The sequence below is a fragment of the Thrips palmi genome, unplaced genomic scaffold, assembly GCF_012932325.1.
Source record: "Thrips palmi isolate BJ-2018 unplaced genomic scaffold, TpBJ-2018v1 HiC_scaffold_16, whole genome shotgun sequence".
NCBI lineage: Eukaryota > Metazoa > Arthropoda > Insecta > Thysanoptera > Thripidae > Thrips > Thrips palmi.
This window is the reverse complement of record NW_023144625.1, coordinates 11,168,740-11,196,613: the sequence shown is the minus strand read 5'-3', so window position 1 is coordinate 11,196,613 and position 27,874 is coordinate 11,168,740. Positions and strand designations below refer to the sequence as shown.

The 27,874-nt window shown below is 57.9% G+C and overlaps 1 protein-coding gene across 3 annotated transcripts; it reads right to left on the bottom strand.

The window, feature by feature from the left end:
- LOC117642609 (E3 ubiquitin-protein ligase HECW2-like) lies at positions 1–27,286 on the bottom strand. Of its 3 annotated transcripts, none has more exons than XM_034380925.1 (8): positions 27,176–27,286; positions 18,919–19,037; positions 9,426–9,533; positions 8,001–8,249; positions 4,660–4,798; positions 4,175–4,344; positions 1,688–1,906; positions 1–1,614 (listed from the first exon to the last, which is right to left on the bottom strand). In XM_034380925.1, exons 2-8 carry the CDS (start codon positions 19,021–19,023, stop codon positions 1,549–1,551), a joined length of 1,056 nt encoding a protein of 351 aa, XP_034236816.1. In that variant the 5' UTR covers positions 19,024–19,037; positions 27,176–27,286; the 3' UTR covers positions 1–1,548. The 3 variants fall into 3 exon arrangements, with proteins under 3 accessions (XP_034236816.1, XP_034236815.1, XP_034236817.1); XM_034380924.1 differs by lacking the exon at positions 27,176–27,286 and adding an exon at positions 25,572–25,835; XM_034380926.1 differs by lacking the exons at positions 8,001–8,249; positions 27,176–27,286 and adding an exon at positions 25,572–25,835.
- Positions 27,287–27,874: the final 588 nt, after the last annotated feature.

The window sequence follows — 27,874 nt, the reverse complement described above, 5'->3', positions numbered from 1 at the left end:
TGAGTTGTAGGTAGGTTTTACTTTATTTTTTTCGTACTATTTACAAACTTCACCATGTCAGTTCAAATATACATAAATTTTCGTACTATTCATATATGTAAAAAAAAGAACACAATGTACTGATTGCATAAATAATTTTGACATGATTTAGAACAGGGGGAATGATGCTACTGAAACTATCCCCTGAGACACTCATTAATATTCGGGAACAAAAACTTTGATTTCTTAGAACTTTGTCTACATTCTACATAAATTGATCGCAGGGCCTATTAATACAATTTTAAATTTATACAAAATTACAATATTTAATGATAAATACCAATCCTTTAGAGCACTCAGCACAAGTACTTCATTTGGAAAAAAATAAACCTATCGATGATAATGCATGAACGTTTCAAATGATATCCGAAGAGAAGATGAAAGCACCACTAAGCAATAAACGGCAGTTGAGATTTACACAAAGTAAACGGCTTCTGACTCTGAAAGACACTCTCTGGTGCCTCTCCCCTTAACACATCGAATCACAAATTGTGACGAGTTTTACAATTTCTCGTACGAGCGATGAAACTGATGACAATACAAAAATCGAATGATTGGGTGACTATTTACAGACAAGAGGAGCATGTCCACTACAGTATTTATTTTCAGAACCAGTCAGAAACTCACAAGAATGGTTACCAGCAGTCGTAAAAAGGAGTTTTGGACGCGCTATCATGACGCGAGGGCCGAAAGTTTCTTTTGAACTGTCGAAAGACCATTCGCCTAGTGAGTTTCCAAATGGCCTTGGTGAAGACATGCCGGATGGTAACTAGAAATATTTTACTATCCATACAAAAGCTCACTAAGGTATTTTCCCCGGTCATTTCAATCGCACAAATCGAGTCATCCCTTAATTTACAACACGTTTCCATCTCTACGAGGTCCACATGCTTTGTACTCCCAGGAACCGTCAAGATCAGATACAACATTGAGGACTTAGACAGCTTACAACCATTAAAAAAAATTGTTCATAAATAAAATGGGGATTGAAAGTTGGACGTTTGAGGAATAACTTTACTCACTCAATTTGAGCAAATAGTGACGCTACTACTTGTTTCGGGTCTATCACATTGGTCTCTTGCCGGACGGAGCCGCCTGCCCGTCAGGGGAACGTCCCGCCAGCGAACTGGCACCCTTCCGAAGACGCTGGCGGCGTCACAGAGATGGCGAAGAAGGACGTCGCTTCGGTGGCGGCCGTTCCGCGGCGGGCAAGGTCTCCGTCCGCAAGCTTTCCGCAAGCTTTCCGCAAGCTTTCCGCAAGCTTTCCGCAAAGCTTTCCGCAAGCTATCCGCAAGCTTGCAAGCTTTCCGCAAGCTTTCCGCCTGTCGCAAATCAGTGGATGTTGGCTTCAGCCCGCCGTTCGCGGCACGGCCCTTGGCCCGGCCTGCGCCCCAGGAGGTGACTGGAGGCGACGTGACTATTGCCGCGCTGAGGCGAGGGGCGGCCTGCAGCGGGGCGCCGGCGGGGCGGGGTGGGGCGGGGCGGGGCTGCGCTGGGCCGCGACACGCCTTAGATGATGGAAGTGATGAGTCGCGCCTTGAAGTTGACTAACCTCTCGCTGGTCTGGGCCAGACGCTGTAACGGACAACAACAGTGTTAGCGGGCAGGTTGCGCTGACTTTATCTCAGCGCGAGGCAGGGCTACTGACCAGGATGAGGTCTTGCACGAGGTTGGCGATGCCCCTGTTGGCGATGACGAACAGCCTGGTGATGGGGCCGGGGACGCCCTCTTGGTAGCCGTCGTCCTTGCCCTCGGCGTTGGCGGAGGCGGACGCGGACGCGGACACGCCGCCCGAGCTGGTGGAGCCGTCCAGGGGGGCGTTCTCGGCCTCGTCCTGGGTCTGCGTCGTGCCCGAGCCGGCGATGAGCTGCAGGCCGCGGCGAGGGATGTACGTTAGTCAGTGCCGACATTCTGTCGTCTCTCTGCCCCGGCATACTATTTTCAATTTTCAAAGTGCAAAACAAACGGGCATGCATCACACGTGAACTCTACAAGGCAGCACGGAAAGCAAGACTACTCTTTCGTAACCAGTGCAAATCGTTTCTGTTATTGAATGGAAGTTGTTTATACCGGTTTCGATTGGAACAACAATCCAGAAGGCCGTTAACCCAAGCAGCCGAAGCCAAACGCACGTGGGGCGCGTGCGTTTTCTTCCGAGTAAGCAATTTTAATCTATCGGCTGCTGCATCGTCCACGCTATTCGCACTATGGCAGAGTGCGCCGCTCCCGGACGAGCGCCCCGGGTCCAAACCTGTAGAGGACGCCGTTTCCTGGCGTGCCCAGTGAATCTGGAAGAAAAGTCTACAGTTTGGGTCTCCACGCGAAGGCCCGATACTGCGGGGCACGAGCCGGGCCGGCGGGCTCTGTGGGACTGCAGGACGCTAGCGGCTCCAGCCATGGATCTACTCCCCGCCCAGAGTCTCTCGCCGCACGGAGTATCGTCACGCTCAGAGGAAAGTCCGTCGCGCGCGGGGTACACTCCGCTCGGCCCGGAGCGACGCCCTTTGGACCCGTCGCTCGACTCGCGGTGGGTTGCCTACCATGCTGGGCCTCGCAAGTTAGGCAACCCAACAACTCCGACTCGGCCTTAGCATTACGCTAGCCATAAGAGTTTGCATTGCTCGAAGTCGGTTTGGTGACTCAGACACACGTAGCTGTGCACGTCTGGCGAGCCAAGGCTTGTCATGTCCGTCAAGAGTCGTGTATCGCCTCGTCATAGAGGAACCAAGCCGTCACATCAAGGAAAGAAAGCAAGTACGTGAGCAAAGAGGTCAGAGGGAGACAGACTGAAGACCGTGCCAAGCAACGGTGCCGTGTCGGTGCCAAAGAGTCTTATTTACCGTGGGATTTACTCACAAAATGATTGCAGATCGGTGCCTCTGTAACTCAGGAAATTATCGCGCGAGTGCAAGCAATCCTGTCCGACAGGTTTTCGGGGAACAACAAACAGCCCACGAGAAACAAAAGCAGTCACAACAGACATTAACACCAGCCAGATCAACACCACGATCGTATATTAATGGGGCGAAAGGCTCCACCGCCAAGGCGAGAGACGTTTTCTCTTGTCTAGCTAATTTAACATTTTCCCGTCAGCAGCCCTGGAGCCCCAGTGCGCCTCGGGCCCGGGCGGACATGACAGCCTGAGGCTCGCCGGCTCGACGCAACGGAAACCCGTCGCCTTCAGATGGTGCAAATTTGAACTTTAACCTTCAAGTCTCGCGGTCAAGAAATAGCCGCAACTTTTACTGAATCTAGCAAAACATTTTCACAAAATAAAAACAGAAACAAGTGTGACAGGGGAGGACGGGACGCTCGGTCTGGGAGCTACTTCGGACTAGCCGTACGAAGCCATGCTACCACAAGCGGAGGCAATACAGCGTGTGTATTTACAGTACCGTATGATTGGTGTGAATGGAAAAAATCTCTTTCTCTCTCTCTCTCTCGAGTAGGTAAGTGGTAAAGGAATATCGCAATTACCGAGCGGGGAACGAAAGAGTTGTCGAAACTGAAACTTGTGTTGATGTTGCTGGCACTGCTCTTGTTGTCATCGTTGCTGTTGCTGTTGTTGTGGTTGTTGTTGCTGTCGGAGTCTTTGTTGTCCGAGTCATCCTGTTGCGGTTGGTTGTAAGAGGTCGGGATCTTGAAGCCGAGACCGGCATTGTCTGTCCCGGCCACCACCCGGTACACCTTGCCGGTAACCCTCGCCGCAGTGTCGGCCATCCGCTGCAGCCACTGAGGACACGACACGCCGCAGCAACGCGCCTCAACATCAACAAACAACAAAACACTGGCCGCGCGCTGCCCAGGCGCTGCCCTCTACCTGCCGTTACCGTAAGTACTCTCTACAGTCCAGTTGGAGTCCAGTCAGTGGTTGTCGCAGTCCGGTGGGGCTCCTGGGGCCTCTAGCCCTCTGGGCGTCCTTCCAGTGCAGTGCACAGACACAGAAACCGAAAACGACGGCCAACAAAATAAAACAGTCATGTGGTAACATAAGTATGCGGCACAGGAAGAAAAGTAATGAGAATTTCAAAGAATTTTCACGTTGAATGCTAGAGACTTGTATCCGCCCCTCCAAGCCCTCCCCATCGCTCTTTACCTGAACGGCCTGCATGCGAGAGACAGCCTTGCTACTCACCCGGATGATGTCGAAGAGGAAGTTGCCTGAGCCGGCCGAGGATCCGCCGCTGCCGCCCGCCGCGCCGCCGAGGTTGAAGGGCAAGAAGCGCTTGTTCCTGTTCTCGTCGTCGGCGGTGCCCTCCGCCTCGTTCTCCAGTTCGGCGCCCTCCTCAGCCTCGGCCAGGTTGTCTGAGACAAAGAGAAACAAAATAATCGAGGGGTAAAAGGAGCAGGGTTTATGTCGACTGTGCTGAGTTTCGCAATGCGTGAACCCAGCCAGCCGACTTTACGCCGCTGTGCGAGGCCAGGGACCACGCCAAAGACCGCGCCAAGCCAAAGGCCAGGCCCCGCCAAAGTGGAGCAGACCGGACAAGGTCGCGACCTTGGCCAAGGCTGCTGCCCAGGGCATGCCCGGCACATGCCCGGCGGAGCAGTCAACCCTTCGTACGTGCCGCGCTGCACCGCCAGTTAGGCAACGCAAATCGCACATTGTTCCAAGCTCACCTCCGCTGGCTGCCGGCTTGAGGTCCTCCTCCTCTTCCTCCTCCTCGGCCTCCACCGGGGCGCTCTGCTTGTCGCCGAGCTGCACGCGCACCTCGCTGATCTGCGACTCGGATCCGGCGAGCTGGTTCTCCGCTTCGGCCTGCAAAACGACAAGGCGACACTGAGGGACTGGCCCGGGCTAGCCGGACTGGCCCGCGAGACAGGCTCAAGAATAGGCTGACAAGAGGGCAGAGAGCGCCGAGACACAACGGACACGGTGGCCAGCAGGCCCTGCTGACAGACACGCCGGGTCGTCCTTGGGACCCTTTGACGGACCGACCTCGGTCAAGGCGTGTGTCGGAAGAGGAAAACTGTGGAGAAACAGAGCAAGCGTGCCCATGCCGAAGGAGATGAGGATGAGATTCGGGAATGAACACCGTGACAGGCAGCAAAGCAGCCCTGTCAGGTACACACAGGGACACACAGGAAAGCTCCAAGGAGTAACTAATACAGTTTCAAGAGCAATGGTAAATGACAAAAATATGCAGTACAAGGCACAAGGCAAAACATTGTCTACTACATGAGTTTATTAAATTTTCGGTGGAACATGCAAACCCTCTTACCTCCATTGTAGGGGATATGGCGGGCAGGGTTAATGGTTTTACTTCAAAGTACTACCCGACCTCACCATGCCTCGGTGCCAAAGGATTACTCCAGCCACAACCGAGAATATTGGTTTGTAACTACTTTATATTGGCTTCATGCAGATAAACAACTGACGGAGAAGTCATAATTAGGCCTGATCGCATTGGCGAGGTGCGAGCAGTGAGTCGAATGCCATGCTTCGTGCAACATCGACCGTAGATCAGGGGTATGCATCCATACTCAAAATGTTCAGGATCAAGTTTATTGCGTGGCTAGGCGGCACACGTGACCAATGCTTCATTGAACGGCGCACTTGTACCGCCCACGCCACGATCCCCCGTCGCAGATCGCTGTGATTTAAATTGAAACGGTTGATAATGTTACTTCGATGCAAGTGAGTGGGTATGAAAGTGAGGATGGGAGGGTTTGCTTTCCCCGTGACAGAAATAATTTGACTTGAACACGAGTCTAGAAATAAAAAAGGCCCAGTACATAATATTTTTGTTGTTGTGATCACTGACTTAAAGTTTGAAATGATTGACCGAAAGAAATTTTGTGTTTATGTACTGCGCCTTTACAAGTGATGACATAAGTTTTTAGATGTAACATAATATAGTGCCTATGGAACACATCGGTTTGGTTAAAGTGAAAGTACATAAGAAAACGGGAAACAAAGAAATTCAAAAAGCCACAGAATTCATAGGCAAATCACCGCCACAAATAACAGACTTGTGAGCTCTGACATTGTGGGTTGACAGTTAATGAAAATTAAATTTTATAAGAGGAAAAGACACAATTGAGGTTGAAACAAACATGATAAAGCGCATGTGAACTGGCATGTTTGTAAACAGAGCAAAAAGGCGCGAAAGTCATCTCCCATAGCTGTCAATGGTATGGGCGTGCGGGCCGTTGGAGGTATTCGGCCCTGTCTTCAGGTTGCTTCGGCACAGTCAATGTCAAGTAGTTACTTGGTGTCACGTGTAGTTCCCAAAATAGCATCAAGTGTTGGGCACGGGGTCAGTCAGGAATGGGTCTGGAGTGAAATGCAGTCAAGTCAGAGTCATATTTACATGTACATATCAAAATTCCATACACATACAGGGCATGCATGCGACTGCGACATGACTTGCATCGGGCATTTACATGCCGTACATCACCACAAATCCAAAGGTCAGACTTCTCGCCCAGACATTAAGTCTCGCCAAGTTTTGGTCAGACCTGAAAGTCTCGCCAAAATGGCGAGACTTTTGTGTCTGACCGCCCCCCAAAGGCCGTAATGCGCCGGACAGTTCCGGCCTTAAGACTTTTTTGTCTGACCAAATTTTGGCGAGAATTTCAGGTCTGACCGAAACTTGGCGAGACTTTAAAGTCTCGCCATATTTTGGCACGAAGTCTTTCCATCTAATTTGCAGTGTACGTCGTGTGTCTCACACATAAACCATACATGCATGGAATTTCGCGTGACTTTCTGCAGCATGCTACTACCACCCTGCTAGGATGGGATCTACTCAAAGCATACTCATTGTACAGCGACAGGCAACATGGTGGCTCGGACATCGCCGCCGAACCGCTGCCTAAAGCAGCAGCGTGTGTTGACAAAAATAACCTGTCGGTGCAGCCAAGCCCGCGTAGTCGACTCAGTCATCTAGCAATACTTGGGAGCTTTGGCATAACACAAGCCGTCATACATTCAGCAAGAGAAAAATATTCACAGAAGTTAATACAGAAATGAGGAAATTGCGCTTTACGATTCGAAGGAGAACAAAGAAAACTCCCGTGCAAAATTAAACTTGTAGACTGAATAGAAGTATTGCTTTGTACAGTTTGTCCAGTCACACAGTTCTTAGTGCGTACGACAGTTTGCTTGCCACATAATCCACACAAATTCATGCTAAGCCGTGATACGTTTCACCTATTTCTTTTCTAATAAAAAAGAAAAAGTAAAACTGAAATGCGTTTATATGAAGAGTGGATGAATGATTGGCAGTGAATCTCTAGTGCAATATTTGAGAGCTGCTTCAAGAACTGATCGGGAAAGAAAAAAAAGGGAAGATGAAAATTGGCGCGCGCATGCGCTGAAGAAACTAGGAAAAGCGGAGCCGGACTGGCTAGGCCACATGCCCGGTGCCTTGGCGTCCTTCCAGCGACTGTTTGCCTGGATTACCAGGCGAAGCGACGAGGAGGCATCGCTGACACACCTGCATCCACCACCCCGAGGCACCCCGAGGCACACACACAGGTTTTGAAGGTTAGTGATTCATGCTCGGGCCGACTGTTGTCTGGCATTCTGCTCGGCCCGGCTTGGCCGCCGCAGCCCTCAGCCCCAGGGCGAACAGTATCGGCGGAATCGCCCTGCGGTCGCTGCCTCCCGACAAACATACTACTTTGTACAAAATCATGCAGACGTTTATGTGACAATGTGTGTTGTTGGCGGTCTCAATATGTTCAGCAACGCTGCAAAATGAGTTCCTGCGCTAAGTGCACTTCTACCCTAAAACGGAAACAGGAAGGATACTGCCGTTTCTGCGGTGGAAATGTGCTCGGCTCAAGAACTCATTCACAAGGCGCTCGAAGCGCATGCAGGAAAATGAAATTCGGAAAATGAAGTCCACCTCTCTTTTGTTTCGACTCCCGCTCTCTCGCGACCCATTCCGTCCGCCGTGCCCCCACCCTGACGCCATGGAAGTACAGTGTTTGTGCTGGCCGTGGTTCTTTACCGGGGTGCTGGATTCGTCCGCGGGGCTGGAGGTGGACGCCGGCGTCGAGTCTTCGTCCTCTTCGTCGTCGTCGTCGTCCTCGCCGGGCGGGTAGGTCGGCAGCGTGATGGACACTTTCCGGCCGGATCCCCCGGACGTGGAGGACGCGCCGGCCGAGGCACTGTTGCCGCCGGCGCCGCCGCCCAGGACTAGCCGGCCGATCACCCGGAACAGCGATCGGGTGATCTGCTGGATTTTTCTATCGACTATCTAGAAAAGAGTGGGGGGTGTCCATGACACTAACACTCACCACGGGCCTCCACACAGACACACACGCACACACACACACGCACACCTATGTACATTATGTTACAGAATCACAGTCTCTATGGCAGTCGGTTGGAAGTCAGTAGTCGGTTGGTTTTCACTGAACACGTTGTGAGGCGGCCGAAACCAACATGATGACGTCACGCCATTGTGCTGTTGATTAGAACGCCGCCAATAGGCTCGATATTGTAAGGCACCGCCTCTGGCAGCGGCGTCACCGCGCTCCGCCCCTCCCCGCCCCACCGCTTTCGCCAGCCTCAAGCAGGCCGACCGCTGGCCAGTTCCACACCCCGGCCCGCGCCAAGCCCAACCAAACCCCGCAATGGCCGCCCTAGGCCGTTCGGCCATAACCTCAACTCCGCCGACGCGACGCGACGCGACCAGCCCGTCCCGGCCTCGCCGGCTCCAGCGCAGCCAGCCAATACCGTCGCTCTGTCTCTCTCGCACCCAAACGGCACAACCTGTGGGTGCGAGAGAGACAGAGCGCCGTGCTGACCGGCCGCCTCGTTACGTCGGCGCCGTGACCCGCGCGTTCGGCGGCTTTGGCCCACTTGTCCCACGCAGAGAGTGAAGTTTTGCGCTTTCGGACGCGGTTTTCGCGCTGTTTGACCCAAACGGGCGTTGCATCGCTGGCATTGGCGTCGGGGCGCAGGGGGTGTGGCCCACTTTGCGAGCGGCGAAGCCCGGCGAAGCCGACCAGCCGGCCGGTGGGAGGGAGGGAAGGGGTTCTCCGAGAATTAGTCTTGTTGGCAGACTCGCTCGCGCCGATCGCTTGCTTGACGTCACGCAGACACGCGTCACGAAATGTCACACTGGAAAAAAGGGCGCGCCGTTCTGATTTTTCAGGCGGCAGTTTCTTTTTCCATCCGGACTCCGGAAGGCGACTGGGCATAAGCGACGTCGTGTGGTCAGCCACGGCGGGCGGCTGCGACCGCAAGGCTGCCACGCTTCATCGCTTATGGACCGGCCCTGCACTGCGTGAAAAGTCGAAGCGGGCGCATTAGGGCTGCAAAGGAGGAGACCCGACAGCGCGACGACTGGAGCTGCGGGCGAATCGGTGCAAGACAACGAGTTAGTCGGAATCCGTTCCAGTGGAGGTGGCTGGACTTTCGGGCGTACCTGGGAAATTCCGGGGAAGAGCTGCCTGAGCGGTCCTATGGTTCTCTTGTCTCTTACTGTTGTGTCATCTGAGCCCGGCTCGCCCAGATGGAGCGTCTCCAGAGTTTCCTGTAACATAAATAAAATGACTTGTAGAAAAAATAATGAATCGTGGAACAGTTTAAGAGTGTTACGCAATCGTGTTCCGTTGCACCGCTTTAACTCCCACTACCAAATAAAAGTGCTCTCAGTCATTACAAAAAAAAAACACGACACGCACGCTCACTGAAATGCTGAATCTGGTTTCAGCCCTCCAATGTTCCTTCACCTTTTCTGGGTCACGATCAACCGGGGGCCACTTTGTAGCCCAAACAGCCGGACCATAACCGCCACAGTGAGGCAGTCCAACAAGTTTGTCAACCAAAAACAAAGACCGGCCCGCAGGCGCCTTGCGAGTAGGCAACCGCGTGGCGTGCGAGTGTGGCGGGCCTGCCTATCCGCCGGCGCCTTCTTGCGAGTAGGCAACCGCGTGGCGTGCGAGTGTGGCGGGCCTGCCTACCCGCCGGCGCCTTGCGAGTAGGCAACCGCGTGGCGTGCGAGTGTGGCGGGCCTGCCTACCCGCCGGCCCGCAGGCGCCCTGGGGATGCTGGTAGAGGCCGTTGGCGAGGCACTGCGAGGGACCAGGGTCGGCCTGGCGACGGGGACTTCCCCCGGGGATGGAAACCCCCCGCGATGGGTCTGCATGGGCGTGGCCGTGTGGCGCGTGGACTTGGCAAGTGCAACCGCAGCTGCAGCACGCAACGCGGCCCAGGCCGGGCAGGCCGGCCCAGGATGTGAAACGCGTTGCAGTCGGCATGGCCTTGCGGACCTTGCGGTGGCGCTGCTGGGTCGGTCCGGCCCAGCCTGCAGCAATCGGGGCGGCCTGGTTGCTCAAAAGTGCAGCGCAAGTGTAGTGCCACTGCCGGGCTTATCCATCCGTCGGTCCGTCTGCACGTCTGTCTGTCTGTCTGTCTGTCCGTCCGAGTGCCGTCCGCCCGCCCGCGGAGGACCCGCGCGTTGTGAAACGATCCACTCGGACTGGTCTGCCGGGTAGCATGGGATGCTGGCCGCGCTGGCCGCCGCGTCAAAGGGGGCCTCTCCGCTTGCGCGTGCGTGTGTGTGTGTGTCTACATAGTTTGACAAGGTCTCCATGGGACCGAGGGTCGCGCGGGTCAGAATGGGCGCCCAAGGGAGCGCCTCCTCGACAACGCGGCGTGCGGCGGAACGTATTGGGTTGGCCGCATCGCGTTGCCCCAGCGCGCTTGTCTGCAGCAGCGCGGGGCCTGCGGGGCCTGCGGGGCCTGCGGGGCTGCAGCTTCGCGGACACCGCGTCGTCGGGGTTAACACATCCATGGCCGCGTCCCGAGGGATAATCTCTGCAGGAAAGCGCCTCGGCGGAGAGGTCATCTCGCTGCAGCTAGATGCATAATTCCGCGCAGCTGCGTGCAAACAAGCGAAAAGCAGCAGAAAAAAAAACGCAACTTCAATGAAATGCATTGTGGCTAATGACGACTGGCGTGCGGTTTTGTGCGATGTGGGCAGCGCGGGCAGTGCCGCTAAGCGTTGCATCACGTATTACCACGCAAGCGGGGCAGCAGCCGGCGGGACGGCGGCCGGCAAGGCGGTTGGGCCGGCGGGGCGCTGACCAGAACCGCACGCATCACACGGGGCTCCCCCCCCCCCCCCCCGCCTCCTGCACGCCCTCCAGATTCGCCACGAAACTGACGAGACGCGAGGACCGGCCGCTCCGGCCGCTCCAGCCGCGCCGACCGGAGACGCGCGTATGCTAATGATAAGTAGTGTGGGCGTCGGCCGTGCCAGGCCGTGCCGGTTCGGCGGTTCCGTTTAGGCCTTACGAATGCAGGCAAGTGCTGCATGTCGTTGAATTGTATGGGGGCGCGATGCTCAAAACTGAAAGTTAACTATTAGAAATTTATTTTTTAGTATTTAACATTTTTCTAAAATAATTTTTTGTTTTTAACATTCTTTAATATTTGACCATATTGGTTTCATGTAATTTGGCAAGGACTTGGCTTCGTGGCATTTTTTTTCACCAAGTCAACAAACGGCTTGCCTCTTTTAACAGCGTACCGTCGGTCTCGAGTGCGAATCGCACCGCACGCGGTTTTATGAAGAAAGAACTGTCCGGGGCGGGAGGGCCGGGCCGGGCCGGGCGTCGCGCGTTGCGAAAAGCGTGCATACTCCTCGCCGACTTTCTGATGAGGCGCATCAGCATACTGCCTGGCACACTGCCTGGCCGCGTCGCCGCATCGGCATATTTTCTCACACCAGGCTACCGCTCCGTGCCGCTCTGACGTCGCCCTGCCACTGACCCGCTGCCCTGACCTTACAGCGGACGCTTTCAGTGGCCTACAGTCAGGGGCGCAAAGCACGTCCGATTTGACGGATTGCTCTTCCGTATTATTATTCCCTTCTCTCCGAGGAGACAGGCCAACTCTTTGCTTGCTCTGGGCGGATGTCCGTCACCCCGTCGCCACTCTCCTTCAGAAAGAGAGAGAGAGGAGAGTGAGAGGAGAGAGAGAGAGAGAGAGAGAGAGAGAGGGAGAGAGAGAGAGAGAGAGAGAGAGGAGAGAGAGAGAGAGGGAGGCATAATTAGCTATGCGAAGAGTCCACCACGCGTTGCACTCCCACTGGGAGAGAAAAACGGAATGAATCTGGCCGGAAGGGGTCGGAAATGAACACGAGTAAGCCGAAGCAAAAAGAAAAAAAAAGATAAAATTGGGGTCGTTCCCTTCTTTTTTGCCCACTTGCCATTTTCATTACGCTATGAATTTTCGACACATGACCCGGAACACTGCCACCCAGCCATCCCGACTGCATTGCGCAACCTGCATCGTCGCAGCCGACCTGCGGCACGGCAGCGACGCGCGCGAATTCACACAGACACGCCACACACACCCACACACGCCAGCTACTTCGTGTGTCCATTTGGTATGGTCGGGTTGCCATAAAACGCGCGCGCACACACTCACAGGCGTACACGAGTTACCCTCCTCTCACTTCTCTCCTTTTTCTCGTGCCTGTTCCAAACGGAGACACACACACAGACGCACATACACACACACGCACTCACACAGAAGCACACATCCGCTTCCGAACCGATTTCGGAAGGCGCTACACTGGTGGCCATAATAGTAATGGCACCGCACCGGATCTCAAGAGCACTTTTTGTTCCGCGGAAATCCGTTGAGGGGAAATAATACTCCTGTCGAACGAAGCCCGCCACTCGAGACCCGCACACAACAAAACGCTCCACCTGACGAAAAAAAAAATATTTTGGAGATAAGGATCCTGACTTTAACTGAAAATTGTGACCCGCTCTTCTCATATGGCACGTCCAAATTCGTTCGAGATGACACGGATTGTGAACGACTCAGTGGGACGAAATGTTGCAGCTCGGGTGGCTCTTCGTGTATTCCTCGGACCGGCGTGGCATTGAGAGCCTCCGGCGCGGGGAGTACGTGGCGCCCGGCCCACGAGGCGCCACGAGTCTGCGGCGCGCCGGTGCTGCTTGGCTAAACAATCGATTCCGACATATTTACACTTTCACCGATCTGTGCAGTGCACTCTTGGGCCGTGCTTGCGGTCCGTCTCGAGCCCCCTCCCTTTCCACTGGGAACGCCCCACCTACCTCACCCCGCCCCACCCCCCCCGCCCCGCCCCACCCCACCCGCCCCGCCCCGCTCGCCCCACCACGCCCCGTTGCCATGGCCTGGCTACCACAGTTCGAACAGTGCCACCAAGGCTGTACACGCACAAATGCCACGTTCATTAGGTCCATGAGGATCACCGATTTCATGACGGCGACCCAGGGCCGCCCGGACCCAACACCGCCCAGGCGAGAACAAAGCCTTTTGCGAGTGCACCAGTGTACCCGTGTCATGGAAGGCGGGCGAGGTGTACTCACACGTTTGTATCCCTCTCACTTTGACCCAGTGCTGCTCCCCGCCCCCGCCGAGGCCCCGACGAGGCCCCGCGCAGGACGAGGCGAGGAGGGCCACTTTCACTGATGCGGCTCAGCCAAGCCGGCCGCGCTGCACCGCGCGTATTGGACAAAAAAATTTACAAAAACGACGTAATAGCCACTGGCGAACCGACGACCATAACGATTAGTCGTACCAGTGACATGCGGTACTTTTCTCGGACGGACTGACTGACCGACGAAGTGGCGCTATTTGCATTCCCAACCGTAAGAAAATGGAAATGCTTGTATGTTTGATTGCGGTTTTCCTGAGCGACATGCGAGCCGACACGCAGCGCGGTGCGAGGCGTCCCGACCGGGGGAGTGGCTGGTTATGCGGGCGCCAGCGCGCCAGGCCAGCCGGACGCGGAGTCGCGGCGTCGCGGAGGAGACGTGACATTTCGGCACCGGTCTGCCCGTGCGCCTGTTTGCATGTCTGTCCGTCTGTCTGTCTGTCTGTCTGTCTGCGCTCTCCAGAGGCGCATCCCATAAACATGAGGTGCTGGAGGGCCTCCAGCGGAGAGACTGAGCGCGGCCAGAAAGCGGCGGCGGCTCGGCTTTCAAGCGGAATGCTCCGCTTGCTGGCGTAGCTGGCGTAGCTGGCGCGCGGCCTTGGGATCAGCTGGTGCCCGGCGGACGAGCCGACCACCCGCACGCGCACGCCGCCGGACTGTCCGACGCCTCTGCGCGCCGCGCGGGAGACTTGAACGCGGGAGGTGGCCACGCAGGGGAACGTTGCATTTTTCATAGTGCGTCGAGCGAGCGCGTCGGAGCGGCAGCCGATCGCGGGACTGGCGAGAAATAAAAGATGAGGATCCAGCTGAAGCATGTGCTGCAGCGGCGACAGGACTTTGGAGTCCCGCGGTCCCAGTTTTCCAGTGCAGCAAGCGGGACTCCGGCAGGCGTGGCACGACGGCCGCGGGCAGGGGAGGGGGTCTTGGCCCGTCTGTGGCCAGTCACTGACCGATGACCTTGAGGAGACAAGCTGAATGGGGCGATCTCCATGCACATGATGCAACGGGTGGCAGCGGGGCCGAGGCGGGGGCTGAGGCGGGGGCCGACCCGGACTACAAGAACAACCAGCAAGGGCAAGGAAAAACGACCGAAAAAAAACAGGACACCCATCTACAACAAACACACACACAGACAAGGACTTGACCCGTGCGTTCACACACGTGACACATAGACAAGCACCAGGGTCGAGCCTCGAAGCACGTACCCCAAAAAATGGCCGGCCTCTGGGCTGACATGTGAATCCGGGACGTCACATTGTGCTACACCGGACTTGGTACGCCAGTGTAATCAAGGAGCACAGAGTATTTGTCAATCAGGAAACGGCCTTGGGTGTTGCCGTATATCCTCATCTTAGCGTCGCAGTGAAGTCTTCCTCGTTCGACAACTCTTTACTTTTTAACGCCGGTACTTACACGCGACGTGCCCCGAGGTAAAAAAAGAAGAACGATGCGACGGATGCGACGCGCAGGATGCGTCTACATCGTCGGGCCCTCTCGCAAAGGAAGGGATTTTGCGTGGCACAAGACTGCCGAGAACCGGCGTCTCACCCACAAGTCACGGATGGCAGATTAAAAAGCATTAAACGTAATTAATTTTCTTGTGAATGAATCTTTCACCCCTTGGACTTTGGCTCCCTGCGGTCGCCCAGCCAGTGATTGACTGTGGAGTTCCCCCAACTGATGTCGACATGAGCGGTGGTCCTTAAAAACGTCTTCACCCGGTGAGGGGGAGGAGGGGGGGGAGTCTCCTCCGGGGACGACCGGCTGCGCACGGCGTCCACACGGCCTCGCCCTACGAGAACCGCTCCAAAGCGGGGCACTTTTTAACGCAGGCGGGTTTCGGTCCCCGCGCACCTTTTCCCCCTTTTTTTCGTGTTTCTACCCAGTTTCGCCGGGAGCCACCGCACTCAAGGCGATCGGGTGCAGGCGGGCAGCTCGCTTTCGGGGTGCAGGGGAACCCAAGGGGAACCCAAGGCGGACCCAAGGGGAACCCACGGGGAACCCAAGCACCGTTCCGAACCGCCTCGGCTTGTGTTTCCAAAAGGAACTCCACACACCGGCCTGGGAAGAAAAATGGGAAAATATCGGGAAAACGTTAGTCGTCTTCATTTTTAACTGGTTGCATCCCTGCTGGCAACCGTGAAAATAAACTGGCTTGTTTACCCTGAGAGGAGCATAGTGCAAACAACAATGTGGCCGTTAACATTGGAACAGCCATAACATATCGTTGGGACAAAGGTTACGTCAACAACGCCTCTTGACCATGCAACCGCTTTATGGGTACCACTGTGTTACAACGATCCTATGATTGACTCTGCAGACTGAAAATATGGGAATCTTTTCTCCGAAACGCGCCGCGAGCTTCGACCCAGCAGTGTGAAGTGGGGAGTCGCGCCCCACGGTCTAAACCACGTGAGTTTCCTCGCCGATTCCGAGCCGTTTCCACGTCGCTACCACTTATTTCTCGCTGAGGTGAACGGCCCGGTCTCTGTGTGGCTATGATAATATGCAGCGGAGCGGGGAGACACACAGATTAATATCAAGGCCGGCCGAGCCAGCCTGCATTCCCAATAACGAGTCGGCCTTCTGCGGAGACAAAACGCGCCGCAAACTTTGTTCCTTTTCGCCTTGCGTAACGCGCCTTTTAATCGGCCGGCCATTTTTCGCGCGCAGCGAGAGATGAGAAGGTACAGTCGCGCACGAGATGACGGTGCGGCGTGTACAGTCGCGCACGAGATGACGGTGCGGCGTGTACAGTCGGGCACGCGCGCGTTGCAGCAAGCCGCCCGCAGGCCGCGGAGGCCCCGGAGGGCTATGGCCGCATTACTTGCACTTGCTACTCGCTGGCCGCGCCACTGGCCGCCCGGCGCGCCGCGCCGCTCACTCGCTCGGAGACCTGTTCGGCGAGGGCCGAGCCGAGTGCCGAACGGACGGGAGCGGAGCCGAGCGCCGCCGTCCTGCCCTGACCCGCACAAACTGGCGAGGCCGACGGAGCGCCGGCCTTAATGGTAATGGGCGGGTAGGCAGCCCGCCAGCACCCCTGCGCGCCGCGGGCAGGCGCTGCAGCGGGCCGTCGCGGCAATGCACGGAATGCGAACAGCCGCGCGCACTGCGGCGCGCCGCGGCGCGCTGGGTTTGCGTCAGGGGCGCCGCTCGGCACGCTCGGCACCGCTCGGGCACCGCTCGGCGCGACCGCAGGCGTCCTTCGCTCGCGAGCCGACCTCCGCACCGCCTCGGGCACTCGCTCGCCTGGCAGCGCCTCGGCACCGCCTACTGGATCGCTGGGCCCGCTCGGCTCGAACGCCAAGCCCTCGCCTCGCCCCGCCTCACGCCTCGCCGGCCGCCTCCGCCCGCGCCGCACCGCCCGTGCCCCGCCCGCCCGCCCCGCCCCGCCCGCCCCGCCCCGCCCGCCCCGCCCCGCCCCCCCCGCCTCACCCCGCCCCGCCGCTGCTCGCGCCGCCGGCACGCCCGACCGGCACACGCACGCAGCCACGCCCGACTGGCTGCCACTTAACAGTGCGTTGTGTTTGAAATGATCACTTGTTAAAAAGTGGCTACGTTGCGGCGAATGGAATGGCTATCCGGCGGTTTGTGTGCAACAATTTGTTTGTTTTCGTCTGGGCCGCCGAGGTGTGGCGGTGACCTTGCTTGATTGTCGTGGCCGGGTCGGGTAAGTACGTAAGGTCGTCCAAATGTCGTTTTGGAGAGTCATTGAACCGCTTCGAGCCGAACAGGTAAACGTTTCTCTTCCGACTGCTTTCCTACTGCTGTTTCAAACGAAATCTTAACGACTCTCGGTCTAAAACCCTGTGAAATTCTAAATAAAATTTCCGATAATATTTTTTGCATAGTTTTTACACCATTCAAGTCATTGGCACGGCGTTTTTTTCCGCACGTGCAGCTGCAGCGGTATATGGCGGTACTGCCAGTGAATCTGGTTTGCTGCGTGCGTAACCATGGTAACCGTCGTCACACTGTGCGACGGCGGCGGTGCCGCGTCGAGCCCGAAAAAAAAAAGCGCGGCCGGCACGCGTGGCGCGCACGCGTTTGCGTCGGCCAAAAACAAACACCTCTTTTTTTTATTGACTTTGGCGGGTGTGCCTGGCGCCTCCGGAGAAAGCAGACGGCGTGCTCGGTAGCGCCAACAACGCGCAGCGACGCGCTGCGACGCGCTGCCGGCGGCCAGAGCGACGGGGAGGACGACGGCGGCCGAGTCCGAAAACGTCGCGAGCGACTTCGCCTGCGACTAGCTGTCAGTAAGTAGTGCGGCCCTTACCGGGGTGCCCCCCTCCCCTTTTGCAGTGCGCTGGCCGCGGCCTCGCGCCAACTTCCTTTCGTAACGCTGCCTAATTAGGAGTGGCATTATCGACTTGGATAATGACTCATCGGCTCGGCCGGAAACGACGATCAGAAACCGCGGCGCGTTTTCAAAACTTGTGTCATTGTGCCGCCGCCGGCCGCCGCATATTGAGGTCGGGAGAAGTTTAAGGGAGGGCCCTTGGCTGTCTGGCTTACAACAAGGACAACGCAAGTTCTGGAACACTCGCGCACAGAAACACCCACCCACACACACACACGCACACGCACACAGACGCGCGCCGAAACCAATTACTGGGCGCGCGCGCCTCCTTTCGGCTTTTCGTCGGCTCGCAATCCGAGTGTGGGATCTTGCGGACCCGGTCCTGTGGTGTGCCGCACGCGGACGCACGGCGCGTCGAAAGGTCATACGACTTTGGAGTGTCGAGGAAGCGAGCGTCTTCGCTTACCCTTGTCTGACCCTTCAGTCTGGAAACTCCCCGGCCGGCACCCCGGCTCGTCTGACCCGGCGATGCCCGCTTGCAGCAGAGGCCGACAGGCGTCACGGCGGGACCCACTCTAAAAAAGCTACCTGGAATCGACTTTGATTAAAGAAGTCCCACGCGGTAAGTATAATCGGTTTGATATGTGCTAAGGAACCTAATGAAACATTCATTTAATTTTTTTTTAGAATTCCTCTTTTTTAGTTTCAAAGCGCACTTAACGGAGACTGTGAGTACTCTAGTAAATTGTGACTGCTGACCGCACAAATTACCCACACTGTGAATTGTTTCGCGAGGCGCGTGTCGTCTGATAATTGCTGCGCCATGCAGTAATTGCGCGTGCGTGTGTCTCGCGCCAATAAACTCGATCCTCATTAGCAATTTGAGCAGCGCCGTGGAATACCGACGCCAGGCAGCACCAACCGAGCCGTCTTGAATTTAAAATTTGGACGAAAAGCAAGAACATAAACGTTGCCACGTGCCGTCTTGTTATTGTTGTTAGAAGAGAACGAACAAGGTAGGTAAAACTAAAGCCTCTGTTTTCAAGTGTAATCAGTTTACGGTCGAAATAAATCGTGACAGGAATCATCCGCTCAGGTTCCCCCTTTTTAAGTGTACGGCGGTTCGAGCGTAATTTGATGCTTGCCTCAAGCACACAGTTACGCTGTGAAGTGACTCACCTGCTGCTGGTGTTCTGCTGTGACCTCCGTCCCCGCGGGGGCTGCGTTGGAAAGGTGTGCTGATAGGCATAGCGCCAGTGCCAGCCCGACGAGCAGGGGACGCATGGTGGCAGGTACTCCTGGAAAGCGATTCCACCCTCATCAACGGGCCTAGACGGTGTCACTGCTGTTCACCGGGAACTTCATCACCATCATCACCACCATCATCACCACCAAGTGCAGACCACGCTGCTACCGAAGACAAAAGCAGACCAAAACTGAACAAGATGTGCCGAAAACAGTGTAGCTCGTTTCCGAGGTCCGCCCTGCGGCGAGTCTAATACGTGGGACGGCGCGGATGCACTGGGAACCCTTTCCACCCGTTCCGCGCGCGTCTTACGGCGAGTTTTGCGGTGAAAGCCCAACGGCAGGGCGGAGCGTGGCGGAGCGTGGCGCGGCGCGCATTTGGGCGCCTTATCATCGCGGGCATCGCCAGTGCATGTGGATGGTCCTAGTGGCCGGTCCCAGTGGCTGGTCCCAGTGGCCGGTCTCACGTGGCCACAGAACCACCGTCACCAAGAAGAGGACGTCTTTGTGGACAAGAAGGGCGGTTGTGGGGACACGGAGGAGGGGACGGAGAGACAGAAAGCACCGCCGCCCGTAACGAGACTCCAGAGTCTTCTGGACCCCTTCTGGGCGGCTCCAGTGGGGCGGCTCCAGCCGGGCGGTTCGGCCCGCGCTGCAGAGTCATGCCTCTGCACTTGTCACAACACAATACCACGCCGCCGTGTGCGGCCGCAGTCAAGTTTGGCGCTGCGGTTCGGCCTTGGCGGGCTGGCCTGTGGACTGCCAGTGGACTGGCCCGCGGACTGGCCCCAGCCGCCGCTGCAGCAGGTGGCGCGGGGCTGGCCGGCCGGCTGGCCACTCGGAGCGGTCAGTCACTCTGACCGCACTCCGCACAGTGCACGCCGACGTTTCCACGCGCGGCGGTGACGCTGTGACGCGTGTGGCAAGAAGGGGACACAGCGTTCGGCGGCGGTACATTTCCCTCCCCATTGACCGGTGGAGGCCGAGACGTCTCCGTCGTGTTCCAACAACAGCAGCAGCAGCACAGTGGTGGGAATTGCACAGCCAGCTCGCCAGATGCACGCGTGTGATACGCATCACTTCTTCGCCTGCTGTGTGCTGCTGCTGCTGTGGTAACAGCTCCCGAAAGACTGCCTAGACGCCCCACACTGCTGAAAAAAAAATGAAATCGATTCGACGAAAGCTCTTATTTGATTCGCTATCCCGCTGGCAATAAACGGTGAATGCCACGGGCGTTGTGCAAAAGTATAAACAACAGTCTCAGATTGAATTTCAAAGCCACGCGACCATACATATGCCCACGGCGGCTGGCCGTTTGGGCGCAACAGGCCTATTGCGTCTAGTTACGCACCTCTCGGTTCTTTAAATAAGCGCATTTTCTCGGTTCGCTGCCGACGAAATAGAGGGCCGGCCAGACACGCCCGTCTGCGGCGAGCTGCTCCTAGATACGCCAGGATGTGCCGACGGGCCGACGGGCCGGCGCGTTGCACCATGCCCTGGTCAACTCATCCGGCGCTACTGGGGTAATCCTCGGACAGACAGACAGCCGGGCACTCGATTCCAACGGTGACACGGCACACCTCCCCCACATTCTGTGATTCCTCCGAGTTGGAAGTGCTTCATCTAGTCGAAAGTAAAACCACGTGGTTTGCAAGTTGTCAGATCACTTTGGAAAAAAATAAAGTAAATGAAAATCAACAAAAATTACAAAAATATCAACAGGATGATACAAATCCCGGATTTTAAACTGAGTAACAAAGATTTTTTATTTTGCTCTACGTCTTTTTGGTCTGAAAAAACCTAATGTACATGAGAACAAAATAGCCCGCTTGAGAAAAATATCAATCTGCATCAAGAAAATTGACCTGCTTTTGAGTCAGAATGTCGAACACCTTTTTCCGATCACACTCATACACCGCAACAGATCCACCCACGAGTGACTGTCGAGTATGAGTCTAAAATGTCTGAAAATGGCGTTGTACACCTTCAAAGTAACGCCTTTTGATAGATTATGCATTCGTTTCCCAGTTCTTTTACCATGCCGGCAGTGGCGCCCCGCCGGCCGCAAACAGCTATCGGCGGCACGGCGGCGGCGGCTCGGCGGCGGCGGCTCGGCGGCGGCACGGCGCGGCCGGCTGGACGCAACGAGGGCAAACACGAGCTAATGACGTGCCGCAACGCGGCGGTTTGCTCTTCACTTAGGGGGCTCCTTATCCCAGCGGCCTCGGCCGGCCTCGGTTCCCATTGGCCGCCGAGGCGCGCGCACCGCGCGATTGGCCATCCGCCCCGTCCCGGCCCCGGCGACGACGCGCGTGCGTGCCGCCTGCGCTGCCCTTGGCGCCGCCAGCCGGCCTGCCGGCCTGCCGGACGACCAGCCGGACGGACGGGAAGTGGGAAATATTAAGACAACAGGCCGGCTTGGTCTCATTGTTATTCATGGAGGCAGGGATTCACCTAACAAGGGCGAATGGTTGCGGCAGGCGGCGCTCGCGGCGGCGCGGTGCGCCGGCTTTCGACACTCAATGTCAGCCGACGGACGGCGCAGTGGTCCCCGCGGGGGCAGCGGCCACCGCTAGCCGGGACGACCGCGGAAGCGCAGAGACCCTGCATCGTCTGCATGCTGTACAGTCCCAGCTACAAGTGTCGCCACACCGTGCAGTGCAGGCCCGGCCGGCCCGACGCTTTTTTTTTTCGACGCGGATGGCGGTGACCTTTCTTCTGGGAGGGTCGCGCCGCGCCTTGGCTATGGCTACGCCTTGGCTGCGCCTTGGCTGCGCAGTCAAGAGACGCCAGAACCAAAAGTTACTATTGCGGGCCGTTGCGACAGCAGGATGAGCCCAGCTGGCCCTGGCGCGTCGCGTCGCACGCCGTGCCCTGCCGCGCCGTGGCCTGCCGTGTCCTGCCACGCGCCAATCAGGACGCGGGGAAGGACGCCAAGTGCCCGATCGTCGCTCTTATCCGTCAAAAAGGAACGACACGCCAGTTTGACATCGCCAGTAAAAGATCACATGCAAAATTTGATTATTTTTGCATATCTTTGACGCAAACTTGATGTTGTCTCGACACGTGAGATGTGGACGGTATGCTCGGTTCTGACTGGAAAATGACAACAGTTCATTTGATATCCAACCGGCGTCGTTTCAGTCACCCTTTTCTAGCGGTGTTTTCCGCTGCACGGTTAGGTTAGGGTTGTCCTCATGTACACGCGCTCTAACATAAACACTTGGATCGACAGCCAGACACCACTTCTCGCCCGTCCTGGTCGTTCCGTCCGCGGGGCTGGCAGCGCCGCGGCGCCGGCAGAGAGCCGTGACCCAAATGTTATCATCCAGGAGACGGCGGCGAGCCGGGTCCGGGCCGGCACGGCGCGCGGGCTGAGGCTCGGCCTGAGGCTCGGCCCGGCACGGAGTGCTTTATTTAATCCATTTCTTTTAAAGGCATGCCGCGTTACGTGGCCGCCGCCGCGACGGGCAACGCTTTCCGGTGTCCGGTGTGGGCGCCACGTACAGGCGCCATCAGAACATCGAGGCGCGTTTTGCAAAAACAACCGAAACTATGGAGCGAACCCCATCTCCTTCGTCATGCGCTTGCACGCGGCTAAAAACGGATAATTCGTCGTGTTTTTCGCAATTTTTTTCTGACGAAAAGGCAGTAAGCGGCGAGTTCGGCGCGCTCGCCTGGGATGCAAAGGAGCCGCGTGCTGGCAGTGCCTGGCCGTGCTACGCGGTGCTACGCAGTGCAGCGCCGTGCAGCGCCGGGCCACGGCTATGCATACGCATTTGCGGACGGCTAGACGACTTTTACTTTCTCGCCTCGGCCAACTTGCGCAAAGTTGCGATCCCTCGGCCGCTCGGCGCCTCAGCCTGCGCTGTGTCACCGGCCGCTGCCCTCAATGAGGATGGGTCAGAAAGTGTGCCAACAAGCGGAAGGGCTCCGACGAAGGGCTTTGAGCGAAACCGCGGTCGGTCTCTGCGGCCGTGGCCACGGCGTTCCGATACTTTTGCATTGAGTGAAATTCGCACGAGGGCAGCTGCAATGCCACATATTAATCCCCTGATGGTTTCGCTCCGTGCGAGACTTCGCAAGACCTAATCACGTGGCGGAATGGACCGCGTTGGCCGCAAAGTCATTAAGTCGAGCGGAAAAAAAGTTGGTCCAAACTAGTCGATCTGGTGCAAACGAAGACTGTGGCCTGCACATTTTAAGCTGCCTTGTAAGACCTCAGAGACATCAATGACATTTCGGTTGGCGCAGCCAGTTGCGGGTGCGTTGCCTCAATCCATTTGATGCTGCGACGAGTACATGAGTCGCTTTTATCAAATCGACAACTTGGTCCGGACCAACTATTTCTTTTGACACCTCCGCCACATTTTTGACACCGTCCCGGCAACAACGGTTATGAAAGAGAACGATGGGGGAGGGGCGCTTGCCCGGCCCACCGCGCCCACAGGTGCACACGGTGGGTTTCCCGCCGGAGTGTGATGCGACGGACCGATATTGGTCGTTTCGAGAGAATCTCCGCCGCAGCATCGCCGCTACGGCCACGACCACAATGACCCGTTCCCACAGTTCCGCAAGCCGGCTCGCCTCGCCTTGCGATGCCCAGATCGGTGAGGCCCGGCCGAGGTGCCAACGAGCGCTAACAGGATCCTCCGCCATCATGCCCGGCGCGACACTCCGTGCGCTGTCATAAACGCTTCCATTTCGGGGTGAGGGCCATGTATCCAGGCCTGTGACACCGTGACTCTCCGCGCCCCCTGGCCGGACAAACCGAGAAACAGGAAGTGGCTCTTTTAATGATGTCCACTGCTGCAGCCGGATACAGTGTCGTAATGGCGTGCCCGGCCGTGCCCACATGGGTGCGGGCGGGTCGCGGCACGCCGCTGCCACGTTTCCGCGTAAACAACGGAACTTTTCGACAGGGCGGTGCCGGGGAGGTGGCGGTGTTTGCACAGCTACCCTTTCGCGGTGTGGTCACGAGTCGAGCCCGTTTGCTCCAATCATAAGCCCCCCGGCCACAGTGCCCACACCCTGGCGTCGTAAAGCCGTCCTCGCGCGTTTGATGGATGTCCTGAATGACAGGCACGCGTCGCGCGATAGCAAACCACTGCGACATTTCGGCCGGTGAGGCGCGCGGGAAAAACGCCTGAAGAACACGCGCGCTCTGCTTTCCGCGACTGTACACTCGTTCTCCGCTTTCCGCAACTGTACACTCGTTCTTCGCTTTCCGCGACTGTACACTCGTTCTCCGCTTTCCGTGACTGTACACTCGTTCTCCGCTTTCCGCGACTGTACACTCGTTCTCGTTGCGGTCCGTGTTGTTTGAGGCTGCACGAGCGCATGCGGCCGGAGGAGCAGAGGGCGCGGCCACGCCGTGCCCCACACCGTGCGGCAACACGTTACATCCTCCGTTGCGTCAGGGCCGAACGGCCGAACCGTCGCTAGGACCCGAGGAGCCGGCCCAGGCCAGAACGGCGGCCGAACGAGCACCGAGCGACGGCCGAATCGAGCCGAAGCGGGACGACCCGGACGACACTGTCGGTACGGCCGCGCAGCAAAAACCACAACGAAAGCGATAAAGTGCAGGCTGGCTACAAACGCACTCGGGACCGCCAAGTCATGCCTGTTGCCCCAACTGACCTTCTCACCCCGCGCCGCAGAGCCTGGTTCCCTGTGGTGCCTTCGCGGCACTCTGCCTACCTCTCGCACTTACGGGTCGTTCCATAAGGCTGCGAGAGAGACGGAGACAGACCAGCCGGCTGCGTGTGAGAAACAGCGTCAGACTCAGGTGATCGATTCTCAGTCCAAACTCTCCGTCCGGAACACCACTGAGGCGGCAGACCCGAGGATGATCGATCCTCAGTTCGAGCTCTCGGTCCGGGACTCGGCGGCGGCGCGGCGGCCCTTTCTGGAAGGCGGTCTTAATTATGGTGGGGAATCGGAGGCCATCATCATTGTTGAGGCGGGGAGGGGTGCGATGCCGGCAGTGCACTGGCAGTACAGCACGCGGCGGGGCTGGAATGTGTAGAAAGTGAGTGCGCCCCCCCCCCCCTCCCGAGCTGCATTACAGCAGTCGCGCGCACTTGACTCCCAGCGGCGCGGCTCGACCTTCCGATACACTAGTTGGGCTTGGCACGTCTCCAAAAATGGACGCGCGAAACGCGCAAAAATGCAAGCGGTGCGCGCTAATCACTGCTGTTTCCCTACCCCAGCCGGACCGTTGCAGCGAGATTGGAAACGCAATCAACGCGCCACTGCAAGTGCGAGCCACGCCCGGCCTGGACAACGCCACTCATTGCCGGAGTCGTCGCTCTGTCTCTGTCGCACTCCCGGGCGCCCCGTTGGCGGAGCGACGAAAACGACTCTGGGTCGGCAGCCCCGCGGCGAGACCCCGCGAGACACGCGACGCGTCGCCGTCTCTTGCCGCGGATGACGTTTTAGCCGCGACATGCTGACCGACGCCGGGACTCGCTGCGAGTGCCCTCGCTCGTATCGGCGCACTCTCTGGAAAAGTGCAGTCGTAAAAGCCAAGGGAACTCTATCCCCGTTTTTCTTCAATATTACCGCCGGCACAACTAAAAGCCCACCGTGCTGAAACTGAGCGCGCTCCCATTCGCTGCGAGTGGTGCACGCCGCTAAAACGAGACCAACGAGGACGTCGAAGACGCGAAAGCGCTCGGGGGTCACGTTTTTTTCGCGGCTGTCACGCGGAGCCGTTGGCGCGCCGTAAAGGAAGGCGGGGCGGTAGCGCACTGCCGACGGCTGCATTCGGAACCGTTAACAGCAAACTAGGTTTTTTGCGGTGCGCCGGAAGAAGTCCGAACGAACGAGACGGTTTCGCGGCGGCCATCGACGAGCCGGCAGAGTGTACTGCCGCGCGGCCGCCGCCTGGCCGATCAGGCCTGGTCTGGCTGACGACGACGCGACGCCCCGCAGACGACGCCGAGCAGACGACGCGCCGCCAGCTTATTTACACGCGTATCGCCGTGTTGCCGCGCCAAGTTCGAATCAGTTTCACTCTCCGTTCAGAGAAAGTCTAAATGCCGCTTGGGGGTCATTGGCGAGTAGGCATTGGTCAAGCCGGCGTACCGCGCGCCACCATGTGTGTGTGAGTGAGTGTGTGTGTGTGAGAGAGTGAGTGTGTGTGTGTGTGGCGCTCGACGTACGGCCGAGTTGGCTGCAGCCCCAGGCACTCGGTAACGAAGTGCCCAATCAAGTACCGAACAATTACCCGGCAGGCCTGGCTCCGCCACTGTACGCGCGGCATACGAATTAGCAAGGCCGAGCTAAAGGGAAGCGCATCGGCAGCGCAGCGGCGAGGTTGCCTCGGCGTAGCTACGCCTACGACGGCACAGCGCCTTCGGATTCGCACTCTCTCCGCGCGCCGCCCGCCAGACTGGACGCGTTTGCCATTCGTCGCACGACAGCTGACCTCACACACACACACCCTCACACACGCACGCATGTGGGCACGCGGCCGCGTGAGGCCAGGAGGCGGGCCAGGAGGCGGGCCAGGAGGCCGCGAGGGGCGCCACCTCTCCCCTCTCTCTCGCTCCTTCAAGGGCCGCGACAAGGAACACGTGCGCGCGGCGTGCGCGGCTTAGCTGGTCGCCGCGATTCGTTTCGGTTCGACGATGCACCGCCGGGCGACCCTCGTAAAATGCAAGCGCGCGGTGTGCACGTTTGCAAACCGGCGCGTCCAATATTTTGAAAGACTTTCCTTTTCTGGCCTGAGCGGCGCGGCAGTGCGGCTCGCGGCGGCGTGGCACGGCCGGCACGGCGCAGCCTCGGCCTGGCATGTTCGGGGCGGCGAAAGTGATCGAAGCAGTCGGATCGGGTCCAGCCGCCCAGCGGCGCGGCCGGCCACGCCCGCCGTGCCTTTACATAATAATGAAAACCTCAGGAAATGCCACACATTCACACTCACACACACTTGTTTATCCGAGTGCAGTGCGTTCGGGGCCCGAGCGGCGCTGGGCCCGCAGACCGGCGGGGCGGCCGACGGGGGAATTCCATACATACCGTGCGCCGGAATCCACGACAGATAAAAACGAAACAATCACTACCAGTACTTCACTGAAGGCACTCAGAAAAATTTTGGTCTGCACACAGAAAAATCCCATTTGATGGTGGTGGTGGTGATGATGGTGGTGACGGTGAGGGTGGCGAATGGAGGCGCGAGTGGACTCACTGGAGGCTACTTGGGACTGCGTGTGAGCAATGCACGGTAGGTGCACGCCGGGCCGAGGTGCGCTCGGGCAAGAGTTTGGACACAGACTGGTGGCGCGGCACGGCGTCTGGAGCGCGCTGAGGCCGTCCCTGCCAGTCCCTGCATGCGCCGGGGTGGGGGAGGGCCGGCCCGGCAAGGCCCGGCAAGCCCCGGCCGGCAGGGGAGGGGCCTATTACCGCGGTGACGAAAGACTTGTTGGAATGAAAGAAAGAGACGGAGGGGCAGGGAGGGAGGGGGCAGGGACCGGAGACGGCGAGAGTGGTGAGTGTGGCCGAGAGGAAGAGGGAGATGGCTGCCGCCACCGAAAGGGAGAGTGGCAGGTGTGGCGAGGGAGCGAGAGAGAGAGAGAGAGAGAGAGAGAGAGAGAGAGAGAGAGAGAGAGAGAGGGGAGAGAGAGAGAGGGAGCGGGGAAGGTGAAGGGGTGGGGGCCGCGCGGGGAGACAGTGGAGAGAGGAAAGTAAAAGTCTGAGACGATGAAAGAAGGAAAACGGGTTGTGGCGCGGCGTGGCGGTGTCCAGCGGGGCTGCGGGATCACCTTGGCGGGGTGGGCCCCACTAGGCCCACTAGGCCGCACCGCGCGACGCGCCTGCTCGGCGGGCCGGCCTACCGTCGGCTTGTAAGGCGGTGCGGGCCGGTGGCCGACCGGGGGACCGGTTCGCT

Bases quoted from the DNA above. Each gene is read 5' to 3' on its own strand.
- LOC117642609 (XM_034380924.1), bottom strand. From the start codon at position 25,752: ATGCAGCCGTCGGCAGTGCGCTACCGCCCCGCCTTCCTTTACGGCGCG. The intron at 19,038-25,571 runs GTGGGCTTTTAG...ATCGCTTTCCAG, and splicing joins GCGCGCTCAGTTTCAGCACG to GAGTACCTGCCACCATGCGT. The intron at 1,907-4,174 runs GTGAGTAGCAAG...CGCGGCCTGCAG, and splicing joins TCCTCTTCGACATCATCCGG to CTCATCGCCGGCTCGGGCAC.